Raw genomic sequence first — 12227 nt, 5'->3', positions numbered from 1 at the left:
CATCAGGTGATTCTTCTGCTCATCCCATAAAAAAATACATAGAAAGAATTGGAATTTATTGATGAGTCGTTTTTGGTAACACACACGTGTAAGAGGACCTTGCTTAGCAGTGGCGTCTCTGCTATTTCTGGTGATCATAAGCATAATTAATTACCCTTTTTAGTAACTGGCACGTTCTTAATTGAATATTATTAAACTAGCTTCTGCTCGCGACTTGACTTGTGTAGACTTCAGTCACTGAAACTGTATTGCGCTTTATATGAAGTAACTCTATTACATACAGCAGGCATAAATATTTACATTTTTAGATTTATTCCTTTACTTGAGAAATAATCTATATCTATCAATCATCTAACCTAACAAGTAAAATTGTACGTTCATCAATCTGTCTCAAACATCACAATAAGTTCAGTAGTTTTAGCGTATGAATCCGATAGTTACTTCGAATTTATATTTTAAAGTATGGTTCTTCTAACATAATATCAGTAAGGACACGCGTGGGCAATATTTACTTTAAAAATCTAGTATTTGGTTTATAGTTCACAAAACAAGGTTGCATTTCCTGGCCGAAGAACCATGACTTTTATTTTATTTTTATTTATTTAATAGGACATCCAACAAGACATAAACTGAAAACATCTTGGCAACATTTGTTGCCTAATCAAACTTTTCTTTAAATATTTATCATCTATTTAGTAATTCTACCAATTAAAATTACCTAAGAGGTCGATAACCGGTTACAATATAACATTGAATGAATCACAAAATTAATTGTTTTACATTTATAAATTGTTATTTTCATAGACGCAAGATAATTGTTTGTTATGCAGTTTTCGTGCTGAACTTGACATTATGTACCTAGTGTAAAAATATTAACTACGGATATTTATTTATGTACACCAATCAATGCTAATTTTAAGCCTAGAAATAAAATATAAAAAAACCTATGACCAATGCCACTACTAAATTTTAATTAAAAAAAACCCCAAACCAAATCTATAGGCCAAGTCTTGCTCCTTTATCACTAGATTTTCCTGTTCTCATTAATCTGGTAATTGATTTCAATATAATAAACTCCTGTACTCCTTCACAATGTGGTATGTTAAGTGAAAGACGTGCTTAGGGTTTGAATGTCCAATATTTATTGATTCGAAAAGTACAAATTTACTTAAAACTAAAATATAGCTAACTCAACACATTGAATGTGACACCATGTTGCAGTCACTAATTAAAATATAAATGTTACAGTAATACTTCAACAGGACTTCTTTCTGTCGCTGTTATTAACGACGCTCAGGCTGTTCCTCTTCGATAATTAAAAATCAATCTGATATAGTCATGCATGCTACAAATCTTTTCATTAATCATTATAGAAACACAGTAGCACGTATGCTCAAACGGAGGTCAAACGCCTCATCCATTAGGTAAACTAACTCGGTATTAATTGTAAGTAAGTAGGGATGTTATGGATATGTAGTTTCGGTTATACGGTTACGGATATTGGACTAATATTATACCGGTTTCGGTTACGGTTAAAGATATTTTTTTATTTCGGAAATCCGAAAGTTTCGGTTACGGTTATCTGTGCTGAGTATAGAATGCGATAGTGTAGATTCCAATGGTTGTCCAACACAATTCATGCCTTACGAATAGAATGGGTATAGAAGAGATTTCTCTGGCATCTGTCACCTTCTTTTGGTCTCACAAAAAAGCTTTTATCATAAGTGAAAAAAACTCATGTACTTAATGCAATCATTAAATCAGCGTAGAGACTTGCTTGACTCTGCCTACATCAGAAACTATCCGAAACCTTTAAATAGGTTAGGTATGGTTACGGTTACGGATATTTTTTTATTTCAGATATCGAAAGTTTCGGTTACGGTTACGGATATCCATAACATCCCTGATTGTAAGTACGGGGCCTTGTGCGCGTGCGCCGGTCTACAAAACGGTATTATTCAAATCAGTCGCATCGCATTTGGTAAGGCTTACTGGGAATTGCGAAATACAGCGAACTCTAATATCGAGTCGGGGTAATATTCGTAAAACACTTTTGTTTATTTCCAATAATTTTACTAAGACAAAATACATGACACAAGTCATATGAATGATTCTACTATTTTAAGCTTTCATGGCCACTATGTGAATTACTTAGAAGTTTAATAATATTATTTCACAGAATATTTCTTATATGATGACGCTGTACCAAAATAGGAGTTTTTTTAATGCCACCGATTTTATCCATCTTTGTCCAGCTGTGGACGTCATTTGGCTGAAACGAATGAACGAACCACCTATTATTACACACTCTAGTAAAATAATGGTGGGCGGGAGTTTGCATCGTGCGGTCCACACAGCTTATGACCGCAGTCTGTGGAGGAACACTATCTGTGGTCGCGATCCTCATCAGTGAGGGACCGAGGAAGAAGAAGAGAAGTAAAATAATGCCATAATGTTTTGCTCGATGCGTCTAGGATACGTCTAGATACTTAGTATTGTTTCGGCGTAGTAACTTACATACCTACTCTAATCACCTTAATTAACAATTGACTGAATACAAATTTATAGTAACGGTATTGACTACATAGAAATCCTGGTGTTTGTGTTTGTTTTTTCTAATAAAAAAAGCTTTAATATCATGTAAATATATGTTTTATAATTCTTAATTGATAGTTTTTGCATTAAATATAGACAAAACATTAAATTTTGTTTTCAGTTTAACAGATGTCAAAAAGCAAGCCCATCAATCATAAAAATATTCTAGAAATTGAAAAGTTGATCAGGTTGACCTTTTTCGATGAGTTTTTTTGTATAATTCAACAATATAATTCAACAGATCTATTTTTTATATAAAAATAGAGCTGTTGAATTATATTATGTATTTCAAGAAAGCGTTGAACCTGTTATTTCTTTATATCGATCACCTCCAAGATAGCATCCCACGTCATTTCAAATAGGTGCCATCATGAGAATTTAAGATCACACAAACATAGTTGGAATAAATTTGTTGCTGGTCAATTTAAAGGTCAAACTTAGTGACCTTTCGGTGGGCAAGGTCGCGCGGACAAGGAGCCCACTTGCTTCAAATTGGACCATAGCACGGTACACGAGGATGATTTCAAGCCATACATGTTGGTATACTAGTTTTCTGCCTAATTGATGGCGTTGATAGATTTGCATTTAATTAATCAACGTCTTTGTATAATAATATAATCGACTGGCAATTTAACAGGTATTTTGTAATCAGTGCTTATTAGGTTTTTATTCTTTTTCTTTTGATGCGTGGGTTGTAAGAGCTGAGACGAAATCATTCGTAACAATTAATTCTGAAATTGGTTGATATTTTTACGCAAGGCTGCTTCGTAAACGATCGCGAAATTCAATGTTTTACAAATTATACTTTATTTACTTACCCCCTGTTACCTCACAAAAACCCTATGTGAGATTTTAAAGCACCTGACACTGCTCGATCATCGCATTTCGTTAAGAAAAACTTGGCTACCTACCTACCAAGATACACTAACTATATCAAATCGATATTTAGCATCTCTTAGCGTTTCGGTTTTAAAGTTATTTGGTGAAATCTTAAATATTTTTTCCTTAGCAAAAAGCCAAATTAATGTTTTCAGTTTTTCATGGAAAAGACATAATAAGAAATAAAGTTTATTTCGGTAACTTTTACACATTTTTATTACAAGTCTTTCTTATCCATGTTTCTTTAAACATTTTTATGTATGCGTAGAGTGCAATAACGCCTGTATAAATTATTCAAGTTCGTAACCGACATCTCTTCGAATATTTGTCATCAGCAAATCTCTCGCTATAAGAATTTGCAGTAAAACATTATCAAGGCGCTTTAGAATTCTTCGTTTTATTTTGTTTCTGAAGCCTCAAGTTAATATTTTAGTTGTAGGAGTTAATTAGTTTGATACACAGGTGGGGCTCATTGTAAGAAATATTTTGTATTATAAAAAAATACTTTCTTCACGTTGTTACTTATTGATGCTTTTGGTGTTACAAATAATAAAATTGAATTGTTCAAGACAGAATCTAATGGCATGTACAGTGTACTATTATAGTAATTGTAACACGTACAACAGATTTTTTTTCTAGAACACGATTAAAACTTTTCAACTTTCAGAGGACAAAATACAATACCTATTTTTCTGCTTCGAACTTCCTTAAAATACTAAATAAAATAATTAATACAGGCATTTCAAATGCGTATTTTTCTTCAAAAGTTTCCATACATATTCCAATGTCCAGGCCAAGCCAATTAAATATTGATATAGTAGACAAGTTTATTCCTATTAGTTATGTATAGATGGCGTTACTTGTCGTTGCAAAGATGCGCTCAGATTCGATGCTCTTACAAAAGACATCAATGCGTGAGCGGTTTTGTAAGTTATTTTTATATAAAATTTTGCATAGATTTTCCAAACGTTCAGTGTATTGATAAAGTAGACAAGTTAGTATTTAGTCTTATTAGTTGTGGATAGATGGCGCTACTAGTCGTTGCAAAGCTGAAAAGTGCTCTATACTCGCCGCCCATACAAAAGACATCAATACGTTAGCGATTATAAAAGTTATTCTTAATAAAATTTGTTTGTAGTAAAATCTTATGTTAAATTGAATTATGAGATTATTAGCATTATTAACATGAAATATGTCGTAGGTATTGTTTATATGAATGAAAACTAAATTACTTTTCGTTTGTGGGCTGAAATGTTTATTTTCAGAGTTTGTTGACACTAAATGTTTTGGTACAGATAATCAGTTCATTTTGGCTTTCGAATTATTTTCTCTTCTATTTTTTTTTTGTTAAAGCGCCATTAACATAAAACAATATGATTTCAATTAAGATTAGAAATCTAATCTATTACTAAGATTAGGAGCATTTGCATTAAAATAAGTAAAAACTTCTTTGAATTGAAGATGCACCTGCAATTCATTCTGACCCTATTTTGCACGCGACTTTGTCCGCGCGTATTTTGATAAAATGATAACTGGTGATTAGTTACTAGTAATGAAAATCTATTCAGCATACATTTTTTTCCATTTTTACAGACATTCGAGTTTTGTAATAAAAAGTTTAATTTGTACGAGTAACACAAATCTAGAAAATTATAATATACATTATTTCTTTTTTTCTCTTTATTAGACTGTATAAGTATTTTATTTCATGATTTAGTAAATAGGTATAAAAATGAAATCACAGTAATATTCTTCATTCATCTTTAATAAATACAATTGTACTTATAACTATTTACAGGTCTATTAATTGTATAGGCAGTATAGTAGGTATAATACTAGTAACACTCTTAAAAATAAAACCTATTTTGAACTTTGAAAATGATAAAAGATAAGTAATGAAACTGTATTTAATGTAAGCTGAGAACACAATTTCTTTCTTTTCGACATACAGGATTATGCCAAATCAGTAATACATTTCATCGCGATCATTTTGCCTTAGTTAGANTTAGTTAGCACTTCAATGCCATCATTATGGCATTGTTATTCGCTTGGGATCATGCCATGTCTTCACGTGCCATCATTTGGTTTTTACACATCCTGCCCCCTCTCCCAAGCACCCTGACGGTCATTAGCTATTCCTGTCATACTCAACTTGCCAAAAACGCATTATCTAATCTAACAGTAATAATGTTTGACGCAGGTGTCAGCGAATACGTGAGGGAATTCGCCAATACTGTGTTATTGCTATGGTGTGTAATTAAGTCAGTAATATTACTCCTATATACATATACTTTAAGCTAAGGCAAGCTTATTGAGCTTTTTGGTCGAGATGTGTGTATGATCAGAGAAAGGTGATTAAGAGTATCATAAAAATGCATCAGTACTGTTGATATGTAAGAAATACAAACGAAATCACAGAACTATGTAGAGGTTCATAAAATAACGTAGTACAATGATTATCCAGTTACATTAACTAATATAAAATCTCGACCTAAAGCCAAAACTGAATCCGTTTCGTGTAAAATTAATACTGGCATTGATCTATGTTAGTTTTTCGTGGTTACCACCAGTAGCCACCGTGGTGGCCGTAGTAGCCGCCGTACGGCCAGTAGCCGCCGTAGCCGCCATAGCCGCCGTAGCCGTAGCTAGGCCAGCCGCCCCAGTAGCTGCCATAATAGGGGTAGTAGCCGCCGTAGTGGCCGCCCCAGTGGCCGCCCAAGCCGCCCCAGCCGCCCCAGCCGCCGCCCCAGTGCGAGGCTGCTGGCTTGAGATCCTCGGACGCGGAGACCAGGTCTTCCTTCTGTGGTGCTGGTTCTGCTTCGGCGGGCTGTTGTTTTTCAGCAGGTGCTGCTAAAGCCGCCACCAGCAAGACGAGGCTGACGATGATGAAGGCGAGCTGGAAATTGACCAGTAGATGTAAAATTGTTATGCCACCGAACTGCAGTGGAAATGTCTCTAAGTTTCGTTTGTTTGGGACAGTCAAGACTGGCATAAGAATCTGAAATTATTTGACTATCCATCAATCGATTATAATGTCTTTCAATTTTGTAATAAGCAGCTAAAACGTTTGTATCACTTAAAAAGAAATTAGTACCTCAAAGCTAATATAATATCGATACTGTATTGTATTCAAATGGCATTAATCCTTTTTCATTATTTCCCACGGAAAACAAAGCTGTACAAAATGAGTTGTTCATTTAATTGGCATATTGGCTTGACCTACATACACTTCATTTAAGCCGGCCCACTCATACGTAAACAAAAAAATAAACAGAATAGTTCCAAAATCAGGTAACTAAAAATTTATCGTCACTTTTTCGCCAAAAAAAAATGATTAACACTATTTATCTTAAAATATTTACTTTGATATTTTGATAATGGCACTTGATTATGACTTAAAACTGACTCAAATAGCTAGTACTAAGTACTCACATTTTTGCAAGCCATGTTCGTTGAGCTACTACAGTTCGGACTGACGACGTAGGGCGCGCGCGAGCGCTTTATAGCCCGATGTGTCCTAGAGATGCATGGATGAGTGGCTGGCTTCCTTCGGCCCATTGTACGCTGCCATTGAACCCTGCGCCTGAAGGTCCGAGGGATGGAAGTCGAGACGAGAAAAAATTGACATGTGACGTTTCAGATAGAGTTAATCTGTTCCGATCACCTGATCATCCTAAAAACACTAAACGAAATCAAAATCAAAATTATCTTTATTTGTATAGACTAATTCAATTAGTACTTACAAATCGTCAAATGCTCATGAAGCCTATACATGTCTCATTCTTGTTTTGCCCTACCAGCGCTTCGAGACAAACATTTGGCAAGTGCTGCGAAGAAGCGCCGCAACAAACTCAGTCACCACTGTCTGCCGGTTTACTAAACTAATTTATTTTCTGCAAATAGGCTTTTAGGAAGCGCCTTTACACCCCTCAGAATTACTTTCTGCTTCAATATAATAAATGGGCCAGCGCTGAGAAGAAGCAACGCAAAGAACAGAACTGAGCAGATGTTAAATAGCCCTAAGCAATTTCTTCTATCATGTGGATTTCGACACTACTTTTACACTTTTATATCATTACTTCGCAGACTTTAATCTTTGATGATTCACAGTTGCAATAAGAAGGGTGCAGTAATTTACTCATTTGATTCATTTCAGTTTGACTTTAATTTTCAGTTTCGGTTTACAGAGATACCTACTGCAGTTAATTTTTCATTTCAGAGTTTTAGGTTTAGTCAAACATGCAATTTAAGTAGGTATTCTCGAAAAGGTCTTATAATCCCAACTGAATTCCTTGATCCTACGTTGGCCTGAAGGGTTAAAATCTGAAATCCATATACGAACCACGATTACCTTGTCATATAAAAAAATAAATTTTCAATCATCACGAAATTGAAAATACTTGTCATCGTCTACTCGTATCTCCACCGAATTTGGGCATAAAAAGTAAATTGCGCAACAGTGACATGGAATGGGCGTGAAATTTAATTTCCTTTAGTTTGTCTTAATTAGCAGATGATTAGTGCGAGTGTAGCGATGCGAGGAAATTCAATCTGTTGACATTCAGTACTTCACTGGTGGACTTTTAATTTATTGGTGGGTCGCATCAGTTTGAAACTTGAAGTTGCCTCTGTTGGGAATTGAACCCAGGACCTTTCATATACCGGGCGACTTCTTAACTGTCGAAGACCCATTAGTTAAAGCTCTATATTTAATTCATGCAAAATGGAGAGCAAAAGTTCATCATCATTTCAGCCACAGGACGTCCACTGTTGAACATAGGCCTCCCTCAACGATTTCCATATTGCCCGGTTGGTACTCGTAGCGTAGTGCATCCAGCGCCTTCCTGATACCTGTATGAAGTCGATCTTAATTGCCTTAAAAATCCATCACTCTTGCATTTTTTACAAAAGCCACATACCGACCACGATTATTAAAACGTTGAGTACCTACTGATACCGCACTTTATGTGTGTGAATTTCTAATGCGACACTGAGTTTCGAACTCAGCGCATTCGTTGGCATCAATGGCTCATACAGTTCATCATCATATTTCTATGGCTTGCACAGTTTTACGCAGCTTACACAGTGCATATCCTTTGGCAGTAGATAGCATGTTTTCATCAAGAAGTTATTATTAATCATTATATGCTGCTTAAGCAGCGTAATTATTGCCAGCGTCTAAGCAGGCGGGTAATATAACAATTACGCGTTGTCGACGCTGACAATGGTGCCGTGATGTAGGAACGTCTCAATTAGATGCGTTTGACGAAATTATTCTGTGATGACAGGGTGCGTGCTTTGTAAAGAGAATAGCGGATTCTGAATCTCGTTGAATAAATTTTTTGTAAATGCCATGAGCTGTCTATGCAGTCTATGAAACTTACCAAGGAACAATAAAGATTTTTTCAGCATTGTTTCCTTTAAATTATGTGTAAAGATTTATTAATATGTTCAACAGGATATAACCCTACGTCATTGGTAAGAATTTGTGATTCGCGCCAATAATTCGCTCTATTAACCGTTAGACCTTTACTTCATCCCCTCAGGAGGTTAATTTTGGATAGTCCTTTCTTGGCGAATGGCTTAGTCATAATACCTAACCTGTTCTAGCTAAACATCTCGGTCAATCATATTTGACTTTTTCTTTAACTCTACTTTGTATTTATGATTACAAAACAAACATGAAAGTATTCATTCAATCCGCTCTCTCACCACCATGACCTCACCTTATACCGGGCATCCTACCTGCCGAACCTTCCGCCCTTCCTCTCTTACGTCCGTCATCGGAGGCAATGGCGGCTTGAGGTCAGGAGCTCGGGGCTAATTTGCGAATACGGGTCATGAGCTCGGTAATTCGTAGGTTTTGTTCGAACCGGCTTATAAGTGGTTATAGAGGACGATAGGCTTTTGTTTCGCGATGTTGACCGAGCTGGTAGTTTGTCTCTACGTCAGTGAGGATTTGATATTTTCTTACTGTAACAACTGTTTAGACTAGAATCGTGCGTAATATACAGTTCGTTCGTTCGTTCGTTTCAGTCGAAAGACGTCCACTGCAATAATATACAGTATGTTAATTTTATACTTGATCAAACCAAAAAAGTTATTTTTCTAATCCTCAAATGCAACAACTTTTCCCAAGAGACCGAAGTTTAAAAATTAAAAATACCTTTTCATACAAATTATCAGTTACTTAGTATATTTTTTGGGCTGGTCCTGTAAGAAAAAAAGTTGCAGTTGAGCAGTAGATATGTTCGTTTGATCAAGTAAAAAACACTCTGTATAATTTTTATTGATATAAATGGGTTGTTTTCTTTTTATTCTGTACCTAATAAAGATGTTAAAACAGCCTTTCAGTCAAGGCTTACGTTTTCTAGTCAAGATTTTACGTTTTCGTTTACTTATTTACATTTATTGGTGAATTAGTATTCACGACACATTCTACTCAAATAAGTCTTCGTTGCTATAGTAGGTATCCATCATTCGCGGAAATCTAATGAGACTATTTAAAGTCTCATTAATATAAATCACTCCTAATAGATTCCTTTCCCATGGCACAATAGAAAAAATCTACCAACAAAACAAATGTAAGCCATATTCATACGGTATAAGGGTAAATATTCTCCAAAATTTACTTATCATGATACTACAGTCAACCAATGATATATTTCCATCTAGAATTGAAACTATAGCTCATACACATTAGGCCATAAAATTCATTTTGATGAACAACGTATTAGCAAACTTCGAATTAAGACGATCTGCAAAAATACAGCTGACTAAGTATACTATAATAGTGGAAACGTGATCTGGAATTAAAAAATATGTACATGGGAATTTACCTATTGGAACAAAGTGTCTCTAATCACTCTCAGTAGGTACTTTCATCTTGCTGTAATTGAAAAGTAATGTATTAGTTTTTTTTAATCCTTTGTTGCTCTTTAGACCTTTTCATTTATATCTTACCCTTAAACCACTTCAGGACCACTCTACGGTTGGTCATGAAAATTAGTAGGTAACGGAAAAACTTAGTCATCGTCATCATTTCAGCACTGCTGAACATAGGCCTCCCTCAATGCTTTCCATGTTTATCGATTGGTAGCGGCCTGCGTCCAGCGCCTTCCTGCTACCTTTATGATGTCGTCGGTCCACCTTGTTGGTGGACGACCCAAGCTGCTTTTTCCGGTACGCGGCCTCCACTCCCAGAACCTTGCTGCCCCATCAGCCGTCAGTTCTGCGTACTATGTGCCCTGCACATTGCCACTTTAGCTTGCTAATCCGTCGGGCTATGCCAGCGACTTTAGTTCGTTTAAGAATATCCCGAATTCAAAAATTTAGTACCATCATATAAACTTTGCGATGTTTCAAGTTTCGTAAATCAAAAGAATTTATTCAATCAAATCGTCTGCACTCCAAACAATAGCCCATTATCCTTTACAAAGACCGAAAATAAACACTAAAATCGAATATCAAACGCTCAGCGGTAACAGTAAACATTCTGATGTCACGTCACTTGCAGGCTTGAATGAAATGTGACGCCGAAAACGGTAGCAATGACCGATGCGTTATATCGCGAGCTGACTAGAAATTTGTGGTTTAGGGAGAGATGGCTTGACGACAGTATCAAAGAGGTAATAAAAATGCAACAATCAGCCAGGTGATTCCCTGATTTTAAACTATAGGGCTTGTATTTTAGCAACTAACGAACTGAGCGGAAGAAAAACATAAGTAATAATAAATCATTTATTTTCAAGAACATTGTTACAGTAGTAGTGTTTTGAATATAATATTGATTCCAGCATATTGCACATTACACCATGCGACGTGTAAAAGATTTTATTACGTATTTCATGTTTCGTTTGTTTTTCCAATCAAAATTCATAGATGTAAAATAAAAGTACCTATCTTCAGTGTATAAAGCTTTCAGTGAAAACGCATCAAAATTGGTCCAACCTTTATAAAAAACATTGTTTTGTTTCACCTAATCACTGTTATGCGCACTATCTTATGCAAAAGTAAATAGCGGTTATATTGGCATAACAAAACAGATTTTCAATTTTATTTATCTACCAGCTTTCCGTCCGCGGCTTCGTCCGCGTGAAATTTTGTCTGTCACAGAAAAACTTTATCGCGCGCGTCCCTGTTTCTAAAACCGGGATGAAAACTATCCTATGTCCTTTCCGGAGACTCAAACTCTCCCTGCCAAATTTCATCAAAATCGGTTCAGTGGTTTAGGCGTGAAAGCGAGACAGACAGACAGTTACTTTCGCATTTATAATATTAGTATAGATTTGTGTATGTAAGCATCAATGACACAACAAATAATCTGAGCAAATTCCACAGCCCTGCTCGCCGATTAGAGCTAGACAAAGTGATGGCCATGTCGAAAGGTGAATCGGCCGTATCAACAGGCCGGCCATTGTCTCGGGCGTGTCATAGTTTATGCCATCGATTGTCGTCTGAGGAGGCTGTGAGGCCTTGGAGACCCCAAAAACAGAAAACATCATTAGCTGCAGTATTGGTCCTGGAAGTGTTCTACCGATACTGCTTCAGGATAATTATCATGATAACCCAGTCCTTATAAAAAAAAACTCAGCAACAAATACTCAAAATTTCGTCTTTTTTGTGTGGACAGATCAAATGGAAATCTTATAGTTAGTCACTTTATATTGTAAAATAAAATCTTAATTGATTTTAATTGACCAAACTTTAGGACTATATAGAAATATAGTCTTGATTAAAAAACTTCACATAAT

General features: G+C 35.6%; 1 protein-coding gene across 1 annotated transcript; it reads right to left on the bottom strand.

The window, feature by feature from the left end:
* Positions 1-5487: 5487 nt before the first annotated feature.
* LOC114356133 (glycine-rich cell wall structural protein) lies at positions 5488-6942 on the bottom strand. The gene is made up of 2 exons (XM_028309234.1): positions 6907-6942; positions 5488-6370 (listed from the first exon to the last, which is right to left on the bottom strand). The coding sequence occupies exons 1-2, from the start codon at positions 6919-6921 to the stop codon at positions 6035-6037; spliced, it is 351 nt and encodes a 116-aa protein (XP_028165035.1). The 5' UTR covers positions 6922-6942; the 3' UTR covers positions 5488-6034.
* Between the last annotated feature and the right edge of the window lie 5285 nt (positions 6943-12227).

The sequence above is a fragment of the Ostrinia furnacalis genome, unplaced genomic scaffold, assembly GCF_004193835.3.
Source record: "Ostrinia furnacalis isolate ACB-3 unplaced genomic scaffold, ASM419383v2 OfSCF2663, whole genome shotgun sequence".
NCBI classification, from domain to species: Eukaryota; Metazoa; Arthropoda; class Insecta; order Lepidoptera; family Crambidae; genus Ostrinia; species Ostrinia furnacalis.
The sequence above is the reverse complement of the archived record's forward strand: the minus strand, read 5'-3'. Positions and strand labels throughout refer to the sequence as shown.